A 21854-nucleotide genomic window follows, 5' to 3' on the forward strand; every position below is an offset into this window, starting at 1 on the left:
CTTTCGTCCATTAAAGACAGAATCTCATTTGTCATTCATTTTTGCTTCTTAGCCGTTCTTTTCTTTCGCATTTTTCTAAATGATGTTCCTATAATTGCCAATTTTATAAATAATAAAAAATATTAAAAATTTACCTATGTATTTTAGCTGTACGAATTTTTATTTTTATGGTATGAATTCTCCTATATTGAGTTTCATTTTTATTTTTCCACTTTCTTCTTTCGTCCATTAAAGACAGAATCTCATCTGTCATCCATTTTCGCTTCTTAGGCGTTCTTCTATTTCGCATTTTTCTAAATGATGTTCCTAGAATTGCTGGATTTTATAAATAATAATAAAAAATATTTAAAATTTACCTATGTGTTTTACTATTGATTTATTCCCATGGTTTCTCGTCCATTAACAAATGCTTAGCTGTTGTCTTGAGATGTGTTCAAAATATAAATTTCACCTGGGCTCCTTCGGGTTAGAACCGGTGAGGTTACAATTTATTTGTGATAGTCCCAGAGCCTGGTGGTTTTGTGATTGTTTATTTGCTATTATTAACTACACATTTTTTTAACTACCTTATTTTCAATTGTCAGTTGGTGACTTTGAACCTTTTAAACATAATATATAACGTTAGTTAATCTAAAAGCAGTGAAGTATATATAACCATAAAAACCACATCAATGGACACGTATAAAAAAATTCAGAAAATACAAATTAATGACACTGTAGAAAAACCAAGCGGAATAACCCCGTTTGACGGTACTCAACTGTCACCAATTTTTCATTGAAACGTGGGTGAAAAATGTTGAAAGGTGAGTGAAAGTGGTTTTTTCTATTTTATCCATAACCACTGTCCGATTCTAAGTGACATTTTATAATCAGAGACTAGCTGGAAGTGTAATTTGAATTTTAGGGTCAGGGTAGGTATTAAAAAATAATACAAGTTATCAGACAATTTAAAAATTTTATATAAATAAACAAAAGATACAAATCGGTTAAAATCTCATCCTTACAAATAACAAAATAAATTTTGTTGGTAAAAAGTTTTCATTTACATACAAATTAAAATAATAATGAAAATAAAACACACTGATGACGTTGGTAAAATAAACCATGATTTCACTAATGTTGTGTAGTTTATCGATTCACAGAAACAATACAGTACTCTCAATAATCCGCCACCCCAAAAACCAGACAGGTGTCCAATTAGTGAAAGCGGTGGATTATAGTACATACATACAAAATATGATAAAAATTAAAACAGGTCTTACGTAAAAATACTTTTTTTGAGAAATTTGTATGAGCAAATTAGTTTTATTTAAAATCAAAATCAACTATTTACAAAATTATACACATTTACAAACTATGTTTAATAATAATTGTGATGCGGTCCTAGGGCACTTTCCTCCCTGGTAGGTACATTGCTCTCTTCGCGATGAATGTACATTTTACAAAGAAGTTTCCAAAATAAGCCTGTCTCATCTGCGTTGTATACTTGTACACGCTGCACTACTGAAATTGATAATCGAATACTGGCAAATTATAGAACTTGATTTTGTGCTTTCAACTAGTAAAAATTATAGTAGTTGTCGGATAATCGAGCGGTGGATTACTGAGAGTGTACTGTATTATATTCGTGTGAATATAATATGATCTAGAATACAATGGGCATAATATTATGAGTAAGCATTTATCTATTTGGTCATATATTTATAATAGGGTAATATTTATACCTACGTTGATTTTTTATACAATTTTTAAACATGGCAGAAAATTATATTTACATCAATCGATATTATAATTAACATGTTTTATTAAATACATAAGTAAATTATATTTAGATTTACTGACATTGTCCTTCACGATTAGGGTATATTAATTTATTTATTCTCCGGATTATCTATGTCGTATACAAACAATAATTCGCTAATTGCACGGCGACACTTTTGTGCATTGAAGGCTGTCATTCTTTCAGTCAATTGTTTTGCCACCATTATGCAGAAATCCTTGTGGTCGGGATATGCTTCGATGGGGTGACACGGAACATTACGAATATCTTGTTGCACGGTTTGGAGGGTTGCCATTGCTGAGGCACACATTTCACCCACGTCGGGTGTAGAACGGATCCTTCTTCTTTTAGTTGAAGGCCGCGGCGTACTACAGACGACCTCTGTAGATGCCTCTGCAGATGCCTCTACAGATGCCTCTGCAGATGCTTCTGTAGATTCTTCTGCCTGCTGTGAGGCAGTAATAGGTAGCTGTAAAAATTAATAAAACAATCTTAAGAATTTGAGTTTTCATCTCCTAGAAGTCAGTCATGGCCACTCATCACACTGAAGTGAAGATGCGATGTTGGATATGGCTCAGCCACGTGCTGCGTATGCCAAAAGAGCATTTCAACCCGGCTTGCCTAGTCTTCAAGTCAACTGAATTCTGGTGTCCTGGAACGCTGCTAAATATTATCTAGAGTGGCGCAGAGGGAAGATAGGCTGTTAAGATCCGACATAAATAGTGCACACTGAGCTTTGTCAGTCAAACGTTTTCATTGAACCCAGACTACAATGTGTAGTCAGTGTTTATTGTTTTTAAAACTCAAAGAAACATCCAAGCCATAGTATATAATAGCTAAAAAATATTTGTTTATCTATAAAATGATGACATTAAACCTTAAATAATTTTAGATATTTATAGATGGGATATTTTTTTATATATTATGGTTTGGTCTAGATAGCACTTAATGAATTAAAAAAAAAAAAAACCAACACCATCTATAATATTATGTATTAAAGCATATGGACGCCGTTCGGAATCCATATGCTTCAGCTAATGGGTGGACATGGCCGAAGAAAAATAAGAAATTACTCACCTCAACAAACTCTACATCCATTTCGGTCTCGATCACGGGCAAATTGCATTGGCTTGCCCTAACAGCGCATGCTGATATTAAAAATTGGCATTCATTCCACAAATGCCACGTAGGCGTGTATAGTTCTTCAGGGCAACATCCGCTCCTTTGAGAGGCTTTCACCTTTCTCAGGTTTGCGGCGAAAGTGGTCCTAATATTCGCCCAGCGGTTTCGAACATCCAGTACCTACCTACTGAAAAGTTAAACAAAACAGTTAGGTACCTAGCGAAAATAACAAGTAACACTTCTGTCAAAATGTTAAACATAAGGTTCCAGAATAACTTAAATTTATGCGTGTATACATACCGTAAAACCCCCTAACTTCACCCGGTTTTTTAACAGAAAGTCGTTTTGCCACCAAAATATCCACCAATATGAAGTCTTATAGATCTTATGTAATGCACAATGATAGTGTTTAATTTTATTTATATTGAAGTAATACCCTTTTCATACTAAATAATACAATAAATCACTATTTTTTATATGGACGAAGTTACGGCACGATTCCCTAACTTCGCCCAATGTGTTTTAGTAGGTACAATAAAAAAATATTGTCTATGGATACTCACGAAATCTATTTAAAAATAGCCTTAAACAAATTCAGGTCTTATGCTAGAGACAATTTGACATATCTTAAAGAAATATCTACGTTGGCGAAGATAGGAATCACTTCAATGACTGTTTCATACAACCTACCAATTTACGCTAGGGCTGCCAAAACCCAAAGCATTATAGTATCATTTTTATGTGTTGATTTACATAGTAAATTTTTAATAAAGGAAATATGAGAAAAATTGTTAACTGGTGATTCAAAGTGATGAATAGTTTTTAGTCTAAAAACAATAAAAATAAAAAAAACACATTTCTTTCAAGAAAATCGTTTTTTTGTGACAACCCTAAAGCCAGGGAAAGTGTAGGAACAAGTAGTTCAAAAAAGATAGCCTGACATTGCATACTCAAATAATTGATGTTTTATTATAAATATCGGAAATCGCACGTTACATTTGGCAAGCAGACTATATCACTATATTATATTAAAAATATGAAGAACCTACCTCTACAAGATTCGTAGAAATCAGCAAAAGTTCAGAGGTATTCCGAAAAAATCTCTTCAAACCGGACTCGAAAAAACGGTACTAACACAAACACGGCGAAAATAATGGCGGTTTGAAAATTGTGTAGTGACAGGACGAATATTATCTTTGAAATCGCCTCAGTGACTTAAAGTGCTGCAATAGTAAAAACATGAGTTTTTAGTGTTTAATTGATTTAGGTGAAGTTAAGGACACTTGGCGAAGTTAGGGGGTTTTACGGTATTATAAATGTCATTAGCAACAATATGCAACACAAATGACAAATATTGACACGTGGATGTGGATTAATAGTGAGGTTAAGCTGTCAGTCAAAAGTACCTATCTACAATATTTCGTGATGTGAGAAATGATACATAATATAGATTTATATGTTTATCAATAAAAATGCACGTGTCTATACTAAAATGCTATTACTTTACAAAATTGAAACTACCTAGTCACAAAATAACATTCTAGGACTTACTTGATTTGTTGCCAATTATATCGGCTATCTCTTCGAATATTCGGTCCTTCAAATGGTTCTTTGAATATAAAGGGTTTTTTACAAATTCCACACGATATCCTTGCCGTATACCAATTCGACGAGGAGTGAATCATCATGGGTACTCCAGATGTTTTTTTGAGTTTTTGCCATCTTGACTTTGCTTGTTGAGTTGAACGACCATTGCGCGAGCGGGCGAGTATTCGGCTATTTTCGTACACTTTCGGCAATCTTCGCTTGTTAAATGAATGGATCGCACGTCTGATAATAGGGAAATTTCCACTTTCGACCCGATCGCTCACGATCCTTGAAAACCATAGAGAATAGAGTTTGACAGTCGTGGCAGACGATCGGGCCAGACGCAATCTGCCAATGGAATATGGGCTTTTCGGACTTTTACTTTCTATTCGACACGGGTGTCCTACTCAAATGCTCAAGTCCAACTGGGTCAAAAACCTTATACTTGCAATGTATGTTCATATAGATCCTCGACATCTGGTAATCTTAAAACACATAAAATGACACATAACTGGTGAAAAACCTAATAAATGCAATGTATGTTCATATAGATGCTCGCAACGTAGTAATCTTATAAAACATGAAATGAGACATATTAGTGAATAACCTTTTTAAGACAATATTACTTATTCATATTATGCAGGTGATACTTTTCTCATTCCTGAATAGTATCTCCATGTGACCTACCTCATATTATTTGCGTAAAGTATTCAACCCATGTGTGCTACCAACGCTCACGTAAGTATCTGAAATACGAACTCTTAATGTAAGATAAAGTTTAAAAAAAAATGGATAGCTTGCGCAACTTGACAAGAAAAGTTTCTTCTTGGGTACAACGGTTAAAGATTGCAAAAAAACTAATGGATAAGGAACCAGACACAAATACGCGATGTGATCGAGCTCGCTAAGCAGATGAAATGCTAATAGACTAGAGATTTTTCTCAGTGAGTGGGCCACCACTGGACATATGCCGTCCTACAATGGTACCCAAAGAGCGGAGCACTAAATGTCCACAGGTACACCCTTAAGCCTGCTGGATTCATAATGTTTGGAGGATGCACGTGACAGCAAAAAAAACTAGGTACCCCTAGGCTTCCAGCCAAATCGTCGCTATAGGATTTGTTTCCCAAATATCCATTTTTGACGAAATCGACATTTTAATGCAGTTCAATTTCTTTTATCGAACTCTTCCGAAATCATTTATAAAAATAATATATTTTTATCTAGGAACAGAGATATTTTTTTAAAAAACCCGAATACGCCATGTTAAGTTACAATAACTCCGTGATGTTCTCCCGAATGTCCAACTATTCGTACCTGAATATCAAAGTTAATTTCGGTCGAAATATATCTCTGGCTGAGTGTTTATTTCCTGAATATGACTTTAGCCAACCAAACCGCGCTCACGCCGTGCATCTCGCTCCCAAATTCACGTTGTCTAGCTCTAAAACAATCACGACCACTTTCATATTTTTCGGCCGTCCGGAGCCTTCTTTCAAATTTCGTCTTATTGATATTGTTTTTAACGTTACTATTGTTTTACTAGTGAATTCATCAAATTTGAAGAGATCATTCATAGCTGATACATCACCAGTTCGCCCTGAACTTACAGTAGAGTTGTGGGAGTGAGTAGTTTAACCTAAATAACTGCATTTTGTTGTGATAAATGACACAAAATCCCAACGGTTATATGAATTTAACAGTATGACCCGGCAACTACTATGACGTAAAAAATAATTATTATTTCAAATTATTATTAATAAAACATTGTTCGTCTTTATTTTACTTTTAATCTAGGTATTTCTATGAAAATAAAGGCGATGCTATTATTTATTTTTAAATGCGCTGATAGTTAATTTAATTTAATATGTATGTTAGTAACTATTTTTTTGATGGATATTATATATTTAGGATATTGGTACCTACCAAAGAGATTGGCCTCCTCCCCTAGAGGTAGCACACAAATGTCAGTGTGTACTCGTTTTGTGATAGAAAGTTCTACCTCTCTGAAATTAGGTACACTTTGCTGCAAATGGGCCATACTCGGATATAAAAACGCCCCACTGAGTATTTTTTTTATCAACACAAGCTTACAACCAATTTATGATAAACGTATTTTCATTATAAAAAGTTCCCGCAATAAAAAATTTATTAGGATTCAGGGTAAGAAAAAATAATGCAAATTGATGTAAGTATTTTATTTAATAACACAAAAAACACAATAATATTATGAAAAATTATACACAAATCAGTTAATAGCAAATGGTTAAATATTGGAATAAGAAATATGGTCTTGTTTTTACATATTGTTCTATATAAAATAACATAGCATTTTTGTTTAGATAAAACGGTTAAATAAAAATCACAAATATTTACAGTTAATTACAAACAAAAAAAAAGTTTATTATATTACCTACCTATTTACACATGTGTATTTTGAAAATATTTTATGAAATAAAAATATAACATGGGTTCGTTTTTGACGTGTATAAAATAACTTGGTTATATAAACCTATTAGACACAAAATACAGGTAGATATGTTGAAAATTTAATTATATAGTTAATTACAATATTTTATCTATTTAACATAATATTATTATCAGAGAAGCCCTGCATATATAATATGAATTCATTCAAAAAAATCGATTATTTAAAAGGAAAATGGTTTTATTTGAAATATAATGTATGAAAGTCAGCGTTGAGAAAATAATATTTTGAAAAACTATTGATTCCTAAGTATAATTAATCTATTAAAATATTGTCTAATATGGTTGATTGGTTGCTCTGCATTTTTCGCTAAATAATGATATCTTATTTCTAAATATTTTTTTGAAACTAGTTTCATTAAATTTGTGATAATATGGTTTGTTAATGGCGAAGTATCATACATGTGATTATCTAATTCTCTAAAAATACAGTTGCTATTAACAAAATAGTTTAAAAGTTTATTATTTAAATATTCTAAATTAAATTTTGGATGCATACGAATGCCTCCGCTTTGATGTAGGGCTTCTCTAAAGATTTTTTCACTGCGTGTACAAATGGAAATTACATCCATTGAGGGGTACACTAAGCCACCTCTATCTTTCGCAACGATCAACGACTCCATGAAATTCTCCCTGACACCTGTAATCGCTGACAGACACTTTTCACACTTTACCGTTTTCCGCAAATGTCTGACAACGAATCCGGCAATATATGTTACGACTTCGTCGACATAGTTGCTTATATAAATTGAATCAAGAATATCGTCAAAATCAATATCTTCGGAACTGTAATTTATGTCCCCATCAGTGGCGCACCCAGGGGGGGGGAGCAAGGAGCCTTGCCCCCCCCAAAAACATTGAAATTGAAAGCCAATAGATTAGACAAATAAAAACACGGCAAAAAATGATTTGTAATAATTCTCCAGCACCCTTTTTAGAAAAATTTCTTAGATTTTAATTCCTAGCACAAAAATTTCGAAACACTAATGTCAGGTTTTTTTAGAAGGCAATTCTAAAGGAATGCAATTACCGGTGAAAGAAGCCTTAAGTTCAGCATTAATCAATATTTTTTTATATCTGATCTAAATTGACGAACTGTTGGGTTGTTGTTATACCCACCTTGCGCACGTATTTGTCCAAAAAATATTTCTTTGTGATCCTGCGAAAATTTATACATAGTTAAATTAGTTAAATTAGAAAGTTGTGAAGTTATTGTATTACGATATAAAAATTCTAAACTTTTTATACCAAATCCAAATTTAAAAAAATTTAAATCCAAAGAAACCTGTTTTTTGTTGCTAGTAATGACCCTTTTCCCATTTCTAAATATAAGACCTCCAATGTAGACATATACTTCAGAGAGGAATGAAGAAATAGCAGGGTAATTCTCAGAACATATCGGCTTTTTCAACTTCCCCGAACAATTATTATTACTTCTGGAATTAAATATATCAAAAAGTTTATTCATATGTCTAATGAATTTTACTGTCGGTTCACAATTAGCAAACTCTGGCAGCTCTAATTGATAAGCACAGAATTCTATAGCATCAGCTACAGAATCGCTGAACAACTGAACAGCCAATCGAACTTTCATTTTTTGTTTAGTGTATTCTACGTGCGTTTTTTTAAATTTATTTGCTAGATGAAGCCCCTCACTGCTTTGTAATATTTGTAAATTAACAATTAAATCCCATTTAATAAGTCCCCCATTTGAATCTATTATAAGTTCTCTATCCCCCAAAGCATTTCGAATAAGTTTAATCATATGACAAGGATCTAAAATAACAACTACTTTTTGGTTATCAAAAACAAAATATGGTACAAAATTTTCTTCATCGAAACAACAACCCAACTGTTTCGCCATTGTAATATTAGCAGGTGCACCATCAAACGTTAAAGATATTACATATACATTGCATTCCTTTAAAATTTGAAGGCATTGTTTTACTAAAACTCCCTTCTGTTCCCCGGAAATCCCATCGATTGGAAAATATCCAAGTGGAAGTTTCCATGACTCGTTGACACAAACAACCATAAAAGTTAGTATCTCACGTGCAAGGGGTATTTGATCTCCTTCAAAATTAGCACCAAAGTTAACGTATCCCATTTCTTTATCACCAACTCGTTCTAACTGTTTTCTGACACTCATCTCATCCATTATCAGTGAACAAACAAGAGGATGAGTGCTATTATCAGATTTGAGCATAACAGCTTCGATCGACTCCTGTGTAAATCCTGGATCGCAATTAACTTGTCTATACCATTTCGAAAGTGTTTTTTCGTGCGGCAAACACGTGTTGAAAATTTGCCGTACATATCTATAAGCTGCAGGCGAATAATAATGTAATGTAATGGCAAATTTCCGAAGTTCCGCAGAATACTTTTTGTTAACCGGACTTTCTTGAGACTTGGTTAAGTATCTTATTAAAAAATCTTTGTTGGGATCGTTCATCGAAGACAACAATTCAATGCCTTCACCTAGAATATTTCCCTTTTTTTCTAATTCTCGAATAATATTATCTAAACTAGTGATTTTTAATGCCTGTCGACGATTTTTTTGACGAAGATTTTTTACTTTTGATCTAAATAAAGAAACTTTACGCTTTAACATAAACCGTCGAGGTGTACAGGGAGAACCAAATGAAGTTGCTGGTAGAGCGCTATTTTTCGACGTATCATCAGAGGTAACGTCAACATCCATCTTTTCCAGTGTTGGCGGGTTATGAACCTTCGGCATTGACTGAAAGAAATACATGAATTTTATTTGCAAAATTTTCAAAAGGAACTTTAGGCAAGTTGTTATAGAGATATCATTTCATTAAACTATAGTAAAATGCACATTTGTTATTCAGGCACACTGTCAGATATTATCACTTTAGCGGCAGCTAACTTTCATATCCGGTTTAAACGGCTAACTGCGGCGTGAAGTACGTACGTTATTTGCTGGTATATTATCTATGATTTTCTGACTTCGGTTAAAATCGGCCATGTTCGTGCCGCGTTGTCTCTGGTACCCGAACGGCGCGAGCTTTGTTTATATAAATGTCAAACGTCAAACGTAACCAAACTTAACCTACAATTTTGCCAGTCATGTCAATTGCATAAAATATAGATAATATACGTAAAGTCAATTGTCAATCGGACAAAGATTTTGACGGTAAGAATATATAATTTAAATATTACAATGTTGTTTGTGTGTATGGAACAGTAGGTAAGTATATTATTTTGTTTGGGATTATTATGCAACTATAGTACAAAACTTTTTTATATTCCAGCACGTAAAATATCAAGGCGTCATCCTGTGGAAGAAGCCGAGAGCACACCATTGCAACCCCGGCCTAGAGGTAATAGTTAAATATTGTTTGTTTCATATTTGTTTATATAAAAAATATTGAAGAAAACCTTGGTGTAGGAAAATGATTGAAAAAACACCGCAAACATACAGCTTGTCTTATATTTTTTCCATCAATGTTGCCGGCCATGAATAGGGATGTTTCCAACCTTTTATTGGAGAATAACCAGACGAAAGTACTATTATCATACATTCATTATATAATATCTATATATTTTAACTATATCAAAATAGCATTCACCTAGACTTGGTCATCATGACTGATTGACTGCATTCATACTTGCTTTACACTAATATAATATTATGTATGCAGTATGTAAACAAACAATATTTATTTAGTAAGTAAGTAGTACATATGCCTGCCATATCTATACTTAATACATGTGGCCCTCGACTTTCACACGTAATTAGTTCCTCAGAAAGTGTACATTAAAATATTATTTATTTATCAATGGGTGTAATAAAGTTAACGGGTGTTTCTTTAGAAACTTGTTATATATATATATAAATAGTCGAATACCACCCTTTTATATATTTGAGAAGGTGACAGGGAACGGAGGAGAGAGTAGCAACTGCGTGGTAGATTACAGTTTTTGCATTATCAACAAGAATCTACATTGTAAGAAATGTACGAAATAACGAATTATTTTAAAGTCGAGGGCCACCCTACTACGATATCAAAAGAGAGTATTGTATCAGGAGAAATTATGTATATGTGTTGTAAAAAAAATAATCCAAGTATAAAACCATTACTAACAATTTTTATTAATGTTAATATAATACAATATAATTATTATATATAAAAGTATAAAACAGAATAAGTACATAATAGTATGTGCATTATGATAAATTTGGCATATTTCAGTCATTTGTCGATAATATATTGGATAAAAGGTTAGTTATTTATAACGCCGCATTTATTTAATTAATTATTGGCACCAAAATATCTGTTGACAATTCTCTGTTGAGCAGAATACGCCTGCCTTATCCTATTGGCATTCCAAGTGTCAGTATATACAAATTCAGATGGGACAGGGTCATCTACAAGTTAGATTCGGTATCCTGTAAAAAAAGAGATTTGTTAGCACAATACATTACATACTCAATCCAATGTCACATCTATTTAAGTACCTATTGTTTTCATTTACTTGAACTTAAATTACCTAAATTCTTGTATCACGTTGTGCAGAATACAATATGCATATATTTTTTTTATTTTTGTTGCTTTTTGTTCGCTCGTAGGCATCTAACTAAGGCAACTAACGTAAGGCTACACCGTTGAGTCTCTCTACCACATTCGTTGAACAGTGGGTTTCTCAACCGCATAACCTAATTTGCCTGAAATGTTTTTAGATCAGTCAATACCAAGAAAACCAAAAGGAAACAAGAGAATAACGAAGATGACCGAGAGAGAAGACGAAAGCTGCAACCGACTACATCATCTGCTTCACGTTCGTCAGCTGAATGCAGAACTAAGATTTCAATGATCACAATCTGTTTTTTGAATATGTTTTTGATTAAATAAATTTGAAACGTTATACATTGTTGTTTCATTAAATACCCACTCATAACTATGCAAAATTTTGATTCCTTTGATGTCTACGGAATACGGGTAATTGTAAAACCAAACGAAAATGTTTGTTACTGGCAGTGCCAGTGGCGAAGGGTGGAGGTAGGCTGTTAAGATCCGCCATAAATAGTGCACACTAAACTTTAAGTTAAAACTCTTTCGTTATGCAATCGTTCCAATTTGACAAGTGATTCGTTAAATAATAAATGTCATCTCATAAGCAACAATAACGACCTCGACACGTTCGCTACCAGTCGAATTTGAATAAAAATGGGGGCCCTGAAAAGGGCCTTTTGTACGACGATAGATGGATTATTGCATGTAATCATAGACGATAAGATTTTTTTTCACGCCTTCTCAGTCTTCTTGGGCAAGAGCACCGCCTGGATATTGGGCAGCACTCCACCCTGGGCGATGGTGACGCCGGAGAGCAGCTTGTTCAGCTCCTCGTTGCGGATGGCGAGCTGCAAATGACGAGGGATGATCCTGGTCTTCTTGTTGTCCAACATTAGCTGCATCTCCTTCGTATATCATATATACGTTTGAATACAGGCTAAATTATTTGGCACATACATGTGGAACGGTGTGGAATGAGTTATTGAGCGCTGAAAACGAGCCTGTCCATTAGATACTGGTATAGTGATTGTGTTAATCGTCACCAAAATAGATGTCAACAATTCGTTGACGAGTAGCATATGCCTCCCTTAATCTATTTTGATTCCGCGTCTCATTATACACGAATTCCGATAGGACAGGCTCATCAACAGGTTCTAGATTCGGTATCCTGAAAAAGAAAGAAAAAGAGATGTGTTAGCACATGACAGATTCAGTCCAATGTCACATCTATTTAAGTAATGTTTTCATTTACTTGAAACTTCAATAATTACCTATAATGTTGCATCATGTTATGCAGAATACAACACGCATATATCACCTTGGTTGCCTTCTCAGGTTTATAATGGAGGGCTCTATCCCCTCGAAGGCATCTAAATTTTGCTTTCAACACACCGTTCAGTCTCTCTATGACATTCCTTGTTGAGCAGTGGGCAGCCGTATAGCGAGCTTCAGGTGAATCTACCTCGGCACGTAGAATCGGAATGAGCATATATTTTTCTACCGCATATCCTGAATCACTTGAAATGTTTTTTGGATCAATCAATAACAAGAGGAAATGAAGAATGACGAAGGACAATGAACAATGACAATCTGTTAATTTTAATATGTTTTCTGTCGTGGTGAATGCTTAAAGATGAAGTAGGTAGGTATTTACATGTGCTGTTGTCAAACTGAGTAAATGTATCTTACCCATGATGTTATCTTGCGCTGTCATAAAGTAGGGTTAAGTATAGCTACTAAATGTCGAAGTAATTTGTGATTTTAATTACCTGAATTTGGACAGGAATTCCTTTGGGTATGCCTCTCATCAACACGGAGTCCAATTTGGTCACTATCTCGATCACTATTTCTTTCGACAGTCTGTACAATTGTAGAATGTAGATGGATAATAAAATTGATAAAACAATATTACGACAGTTATTTGACATCCGCGAAACGAACATTATTTATTAGTAGTATCTATGATTCTTACCATAGAATCCGTAGAACCGAACCACAAATTGTGGTTTGAAACTTTGCATATTATCTTGCATCTCAATTTTCAATATGTAAAATTGACATATTTTCTCTCGTTCTCGCAGTAGCACGGCACATCGAGGTGCCGCTAACTTTGACAGGGATATCGGTTAACTTTCTTACGCAAATGACCGCGAGAATAGCAAATGTGTTAATTTTGATAATGTTATCATAATTAGCCCTTTTAACACATACGTTTGGATACGTTAGAATAGCCCCGCTAAGTACATTAATATAAAATATCGATGGTATTGAAGGCTCTTTCGGCCGGATAATGTGACCGCCTCTGATGAAATCACTTTCCGAGAAATGCTTCCCACACAGTAATGAATATTTGGATGGCACCCAGCTCTCCCGCCCGACTGCATCAATCCACAATTTCCGAAGAACTTCATTTTTCGGAAATCTGAAATAATTTAATTTATATAACATTATAAAATTGCTACATATACTTCATTACATACTTCATATAAATACAATTTTTTGTTTGGTATTCGTAAAAATATATTTAACTCTGAAATGAAATATAAAATCTATGTAAATAATGAATGCCATTAACTAGCACTAACAGTTTTTACTTTGAAAAACACATCGTATATTTTGGGTTCAAAATAATATTCTGCATACGGCCCTGGATTTTTCGTAATAAACAACCATTTGACGTACGATGTAAAAGTGTGAATTGTTATTGTAAAAGATCTTTTAGGAAAAACTATCAATGTATAAATAATTAATAGTGTGCATATTGTTCCGAAATGCTGTTACTCATTTGTATTCTTCCATTAATAAACATTTTTTTTACCGAATAATAACGTATAGTAATACAACACTTATTTGTCAATAAACGTAGAGAAAAATGTAATATTATTATTATAAATACCTGTGAAAAGATCCTGCAGCATTTCTTTTGGCTTTGCATCCTATTGCACTGCAAGAGGCCATGGTTTTTTTACTTAAAATGTCGACGAAAATATCTTACTTCTTTCAACATCGAGAGAGTAACAATATTATATCCGCTGATTGTTTTACCACACGAACTTGAAGTACTAGCTCCAGAATACCAACATTACCAACTGTCTTTCTACGATTCGTATTTTTTAGTACATAAATGATGGCGTGTTCCCTCTCCAGTCTTTTTCAATCTCTCTGGTACCTACCTTATATTAGCAGCCAATGCAATAACTAGGCAAATAATGTCGTTGAGCCAATGGTAATTAATTTATACATGCTATTATTTCGTGTTGTTATTCCTTACAATAGTAAATATATAATATTTATTTGGTGGTTTGTAATAAGTTTAATTGTTAATTATAGAAATATATTGAATATATAATACGAGGGTGGGTCAATAAGTCCTTAGAAAAGCCGACAGGTGGCGCGACTAGTACTGTAAGCGGTTTGTTTTCATGCAGCGGCACTACCGATTTAGTATGCTGCGAAGTTTCAATCAGATTGGTCGGGTTGTTGTGTGTTTCTCGTACATTTAAAAAAAAAATTTGCTTGTTTACAAAAATGGAGAAAATTGAGTTTAGAGCTGTTATTAAACATTTTAATATAAAAGGGTTAACAGCAAAGGAAATAAAAAATGAGTTGGATTTAGTTCACGGCACATCTGCTCCTTAACTTGCAACTATTTATAACTGGTTAAATGAATTTAAACGTGGTCGTACATCAACAAAGGATGAACCACGCTCAGGACGTCCTGTAGAGGTGACTACACCAGAAATGATCAATAAAATCCACGATATGGTGTTAAGTGACCGAAGATTAAAGTTGAGTGAGATAATTGAGGTTACAGGGATCTCAAAAGGTAGCGTCATTTCTATTTTACATGACAAATTGGGCATGAAAAAAATTTCTGCAAGATGGGTGCCGCGTTTGCTCACAGTCGACAATAAACGCAATAGGGCCCTTTTCGCCGACATGAGTCATTTTGTGCGATTTAAGATGATCAGATCGTTTACTTGAGTAATTACATTGATCACATTTAAATGGCTTTTCATCAGAATGAGCCATTTTGTGTAATTTCATGTTACCAGATGTTTTAGATGAGTAATTACACTGGGCACATTTAAATGGCTTTTCACCAGAATGAGTCATCTTGTGTTTTTTCATCTGACCGGAAAAAATACTTAAGTAATAATTACATTGATCACATTTAAATGGCTTTTCGCCAGAATGAGTCATTTTGTGTATTTTCATTTGACAGGATGTTATAGAAAAGTAATCACATTGATTACATTTATATGGCTTTCCTCCAGAATGCGTCAATTTGTGCCTTTTCATGTCATTAGATCTTATACATGAGTAATAACATTGCTCACATTTATATCGCTTTTCTTCAGAATGATACAGTATGTTTAGATTTTTGAAATCAGATCGAATGCTTTTGAAATTTTCCATTTTATCCGTTATTGATTTTTTATGACACGCTTTGTGAAGCTTCAATAGAGATAGCGATGCGAAAATATCAAAACAAAAACTGCAAGCAAAATTTGTTTCATGAAACGATTTTTTTTCTAGCTTTATTATGGCTACTAATAATTTGGGGTCTATGGCATAAGATTGTATATTATGCTTACGTTTAGCAGTGGGAATGTCTATATTAGTAATCATTTCATATGGCCTCAATTCTTTTTAAATGTCTTGAGAAGCAATCTGCATTTCATCGTATGGCTCCTGTTCTTCTATGATTCTCTCTGGCAATCTGAGACTAGCGGAATATGTCATGGCAGTGGATGCAGGAATTAACTATAATAACGTGAAGTATCGCATTAACATATAGGCAAATGACATAGGTATATCAGAAAATATTATTGAAAATATCACAAAGCTTAAAGATTAATGTAAAAATCTTGACATACAGGAAGAATAGAATTTACAGAAAGAAATGGTGTGTTGATAAGTTATGTGGGTGTCTTTATTTGAAGTAAATACGGATGAATCATAAATATATCATTTCAGACGATTGTTTATATTCCCAACACTACATTATAATGTATGTTAAGCGCAACCCACATTGAGGTGCATGCCACCTACTGTCACGACGAAAATTTAGTCTATGGTTTCGTCATTTTAAAAACATTAAAGAACGTGCACCCTCTCGTAAATTAACCGAAGGATAACACTGATGAAGAGTGCCTACTATAATGCATTTGTAATTTGAATTATTATTAATTAGTCATGCTTATTTCGATTAATATTAACAGTTTCTATGTGCGCGTACGTTAAAATACATGCGGCATGATATCCATTGATAATAGAACCCAACCTGCAGACTATAGATAATACACAACGTTCTTATCGCAAATACATAATGGCAACCGCTAAAAACAAAAAGAAACATGATTTTGACATGACATTCGAAAAGTGCAGGCATATTGTGGAATATGATAAAATCGTTCAAAACTTCATGCAGGTGGCGATACATTGCCGTTCAATGTGAGGTGACCTCATTGTTGTTTTAGTGATTAAAGAAGATTTTGCCAACTGACAATGTTCGTTTAAAAGTTCAAAATGTGCTATGGGATAGGAGCATCAGTCTCATTTTCAACACCAAGAACGACATTACACACTTTTTTCCCGTAGACAGTAGGCAAAATTCAACCTCAATTTGGGTCGCGCTTAACATTACGTAGGGTATGCCGAAGACTAGATATGATAGTGTAACATAGCGCTTATATGGAATCTGGCTAAATGTGTTTACTTAACCTTATGGGGATTCATAATAAACGCAAGTCTCCCATCTATTTTGATCAAATAATCCTAATTCTATTTATATTCGCTGACGACCAACATATTTTTTAGCAGTAGGCTAGTACTTCTTCCTGAGTGCAAGTCATAGTAACTATATTGTTAAAAAATCATAGAAATTGATATAAGTAATTGATTTACTAGTATGCAATATAAATAAGGGCATCGGGGTTGCGGACTCTAACATTTGCTTCAGGATTTTGTGTCAGGAAGATACTTGAAGTTAAAATGAACTTACTGGAAATTAGCATGCGATTTATTACTGGAAGGGTTGTGAAAATAACAATTAGTTAAGTATATTATATAGATTTTAAAATTTAAAAAAAAAAAACAATAAATGCAATATATTTTTTGAGGCATACCCACCCTACTATCAGTTTATGTATGATATAGCAAACGAGCAGTTTTCCTTATATACGGGCTGTTCCCATGCCTATAGTCACCAAATTCCATATGACCAGGTGCTTGAGGTGAAATGCCGAATGTTGCATGGAAATAAAGCAGTATTTTAAGATCCGGTGTACCCAGGTGAGATTAGATTATATACCTGATTTGCTGGATTGCATTCCGAATAAGAGCAACCGGGTTGTGGATCCTCATGAATGCTTTGGCTCATTGTGTCTTCAACATACTCTTCTTTGAAATCGACTCCCGGAAAATTAATATCAGATTGTTTAGTGGCTTTCTGAAAAAACAAAAAAATATAAACACATTTTAAAATAAAACAAATCTGCTGTTTGATAAGGGTGCAGCGTACTATTGGTTTTGGCAAATCTGGTAGGAGATTGTTCTATAACGCAGTGCTCCGCAACAGGTGTGCCGTGAGACGATGCTAGGTGTACCACAGCGCAATGTTTCCAAAAAAACAATACAAATAATTTTGTATATTATACTCTACTAAGTTAATAGCCAAATTTTTGTACATGGATGGTAATATATTTGAGCACCTGTATTTACTTAATAAAACAATGCAAGATCAGAATGAAAATATATCGACGTGCTCTGATAAAGTAGAAGATGTTAAGACTAGTATCTCTACAAATGTACCAAATGATCTACCACCTACTACCTACCTACCAAGCACTTTATTTTGGATCCATCTCAAAAACATTTAACTTTGCTGCAAAAGAAATTTCATCATTAATTTCATACAATCAATACGACTGGATGCGAAACCCTTCTGGAAATAATGCCGAAAATTCTATAGAAGCACTTTCCCTATAAATTCTACAGGAATTTGATGAATTGATAAACAACGGGACGCTAAAACAGAAATTCGCCGATGTTCCATTGGCTATTTTCTGGATTTCGGTTAATAAAGAATTGGGCTGAAAGGGGGCTGACAGAGCTTTAGCCAGGGGACCGAGGCTCAGAGGGGCCGGCGTGACAGGTCAACTATATAAGTGAGATAAACACAAATTAAAAATGTGGTCTAATGGTAAAAAAGTCGCCCTCGGAGCTATGTTACAGAGTACGCTGGTATGAATATTTTGAAACATGTGATTGTAGGATACGATTTATTATTATTACTTATGTCAATTTACTCGACAATTAATAAATTATTCTTCACCCGACAACTATCCATAATTCAAGTGGATGCATTAATAAATACGAAAAATCGTTAAACATACAATCAATACCATTAATTTTATCTCGAACACCATTTGAAAAACGCTATTTTAGAGTCTCACACAGGGCGTTGGAGCAGGAGCACGGAGCAGTGGAGCAATAAGGTTTTACCCGGAGCACTGAATATTTGTAGTGCCCCACTTCTCCAGATGTTTTTTTTTTATTATTAAATTTTCATCGTATAATCTGGGGTATAGAAATTCCTTCCCCTTCAGGATGTGGGGTACATATTTTGGTATATAAATTGCTTTACGTGTGGTGTGCCGTAGAATTCTGAGAAGACCTTTGGTGTGCTGTGGGCGAGAAAAGGTTGCGGAGCACTGCTATAACGGACATCATGTGCGGGCTTTTATTTCACCTCCAGTGGGACTATTCTGTACCTATCGACCGCTAAAGTAATACAGTGATAAATATTATCAAACTTAGGGTAGGGTTGTATCAAAGTATTAGCACTTATTGTAACAATTACAATACGTTGGTTGTAATTATTGCAATAAGCGCTAAATTTAACAGCACTTCTCTTGCTGATGTTAAAATATAGTACTTATTGCAACAATTACAACCAAGTGATTGTAATTGGTACAAGAAGTGCTAATATTTTGGTACAAACCTACCCTTAGTTTGATAATATCTATCACTTTATCACATAAGCGGTCGGTAAGTATAGAATAGGCCTACAGTTACCGCATGAAGAAGCATGCGTAAGGTGAAAGTACTGCATGTTGTAAGAAAAGTGTGACAACTGAGGTGTAGGTACGTCCAGTGCACATGGGATTCAGAATGCCCAAAACGATGGGAGTTAAACACCATAGCAAACAAAATGTTACGTAGGTACTTCACATTCAACGGTGGTCAAGCAGTTCGTTTTGTTTTTCAGATGGTATATCAATAGGATATACAACGGTTGGACTTGAGTAGCTTTTTTTAAATTGTTGTAGAACAGACAAAAAAACTATACAAACTATTAAGTATATCTTTTTAATTAATAATTAATATTTCTGGAATTCAGTTCTTTCCATCTCTTACACGATCAGTATTTCTGTCACTATTTAAAAAAAACTACTTACCCGATTCACTTGCTCTGAATGAGAACAATCCTGTTGCGGATCTTCATAATTGTCTTCAATAAACTCAGTCTTGATGTTAATTAGCTGAGTGCCTGACTTCAATGATATTATTGCCGGGTCTGAAACAATAGTCTGAAAAACAAAATATTATGTTATAAAATCAAGAATATTTTTAAGAAGACCGACAACACGTGTGAAGCTCGACCACACACTTGAGGGGTCTCAGCTCTTACACTCTGCAATGTGGATATGGTGTCTGTTGTTATCTAACAACAAACTTCAATAGGAACGAGTATTTTAAAATATAATGATAACAAGCATATTGCAAACAATAATATGTACTGATCTACGATAATGTTTGAATTGTCAATGTCAATTATTCATAACTAGTACCTATAAATTAATTTGAAATAAAACAAAATAGTATTATGAATATAAATGGAGAAAACTTGTCGATATTCAATTATGTCGGCCAATTAAATCGCTATTAGCCTCTAGAATAAGAACACTCAATGTTAATTAAAAAATAATTACAAGATAAAAAGAACTTTTTATATACAACGTTTTTAAATTTTCTGTTGGATCATATAAACTTAACTTGACTAGCTTAAACGATCAAAAAAATGTACTTGATAGAAATAATACTGAAATATCATTTTGACATTTCATATTGATTTTCATAGTAACGCACATATATAATAAGAATTTAGTTGCTAGGACCCCAGACCCCTAGCAACCAATAATGGTATAGAAATAACTTTTTATACAAAACAGAATTAACTGAAAATGAATTCAATTATACTTAAAGATGGCTAAAAGTATTTAAAAAATGAATTGGCATCGTGTTCTGATATATTCCAAAAGTTTTAAATGTCTAGGTAGTCACGAAGTTAGTTGAAAATCGATTGCAAGATTTGCACCGGATAAACAACCACCGGACAAATAAGAATACGAGCTAATAAAAACGTTGTAAAATGAATGACGTTCGTGACAACGGACCCTAGAAGAACAAATGAATCCAGTTTCAAAATCGCCGCCAGTAATAAAGCTTGTATTATCATGTGTTCCACTGTCGAGAACAGGAATTATTTTGTTTTAGTTTCGTTTATCCGGAGTCCCATGTTTACAGCAGCTGACTTTATGTTATGGAAATAAATGCCTTGTTTGTGGGCAATTATATCAATAACAATGTCAATGTTAGGTGTGGTATCAATTGTACACTGTCAATACCTACACTGTTAATTACGCCAGACGACACACATCTCAAAACAAACAATACTACGACATACAACAATCCGTTATGAAAAACTAACCTCAAAAGTGTATCCGGCCTCGTCGGTGTCCTCTTGCTTTATGTAGGTAAGCAGCTGGCTGTTAGGATCATGATTCACAGGTACCTCAAACCATTTCTCCGCTTCTGCAACAGGTTCGGAGTCTTCTCGTTCACCTTTAATATCCATTTTATGCATTCAATCGGTCCTCGAGTTTATCGTGGCACACAGAACGTAACAGGCGTGACGTGCGTAAGCATTTCGCCATAGACTAATATACATATACCTACATTTCGCCATAGACAAAAATTTTGCAATTATTATGAAAATTAAATACAAAACTCAACTTTCTTTGGTACCTAGGTACATCTCCACATGCCACCTTCCCGTTATAATCTTTCTGGTCCACTGGTTTGCAAACCAAAGCATTTTGTTATGCCAGCGCGCCATTGGCGAGCCAAAAGCTCGGGGACAATAAATAATGAAAGGAGTTTTACCTACCAATAAAACTCTTATTATTCATGTTGACTTTGAAGTCCTTGAGATAGGGTTTGCTCTTTCTTCTTCGCGTGAGGATATATTCTACTAATTTATTTTCCTTTTT

At 34.0% G+C, this 21854-nt stretch overlaps 2 protein-coding genes and 1 long non-coding RNA gene across 5 annotated transcripts in view; 1 reads left to right on the forward strand and 2 right to left on the reverse strand.

Moving 5' to 3' along the window:
• The window catches only part of LOC147074107 (uncharacterized), a 404768-nt gene extending 383273 nt beyond the window's left edge, over positions 1-21495 (reverse strand). Inside the window, exons 1-4 of one of the 3 annotated variants that reach the window (XR_015070239.1) lie at positions 21293-21495; positions 19980-20111; positions 17831-17968; positions 16113-16281 (exon numbers count right to left, since the gene is read on the reverse strand). Coding sequence is in view for 2 of the 3 variants with exons in the window: in XM_085943706.1 (XP_085799832.1) it covers positions 16168-16281; positions 17831-17968; positions 19980-20111; positions 21293-21448 (540 nt within the window). In the remaining variant the exon portion in view is untranslated. Of the gene's footprint in view, positions 1-16043; positions 16282-17830; positions 17969-19979; positions 20112-21292 lie in introns of those variants that run through there. The other 2 variants (XM_085943706.1, XM_085943705.1) reach the window with 2 other exon arrangements.
• On the reverse strand, positions 942-3013 carry LOC147074125 (uncharacterized). The gene is made up of 2 exons (XM_085943866.1): positions 2858-3013; positions 942-2249 (listed from the first exon to the last, which is right to left on the reverse strand). The coding sequence occupies exons 1-2, from the start codon at positions 2876-2878 to the stop codon at positions 1872-1874; spliced, it is 399 nt and encodes a 132-aa protein (XP_085799992.1). The 5' UTR covers positions 2879-3013; the 3' UTR covers positions 942-1871.
• LOC147074126 (uncharacterized) lies at positions 9996-11868 on the forward strand. The gene is made up of 3 exons (XR_015070249.1): positions 9996-10133; positions 10252-10320; positions 11682-11868. It is a non-coding gene; the product is annotated as an uncharacterized LOC147074126 (long non-coding RNA).
• Positions 21496-21854: the final 359 nt, after the last annotated feature.

The sequence above is a fragment of the Rhyacophila brunnea genome, unplaced genomic scaffold (assembly GCF_057557595.1).
Source record: "Rhyacophila brunnea isolate RB1 unplaced genomic scaffold, BYU_Rbru_1.0 scaffold_16, whole genome shotgun sequence".
Lineage (NCBI taxonomy): Eukaryota > Metazoa > Arthropoda > Insecta > Trichoptera > Rhyacophilidae > Rhyacophila > Rhyacophila brunnea.

Coding starts and splice junctions, on each gene's coding strand:
- LOC147074125 (XM_085943866.1), bottom strand. CDS start 2,878: ATGGATGTAGAGTTTGTTGAG. Junction 2,250..2,857: donor TGGATGTAGAGTTTGTTGAG/GTGAGTAATTTC, acceptor TAATTTTTACAG/CTACCTATTACTGCCTCACA.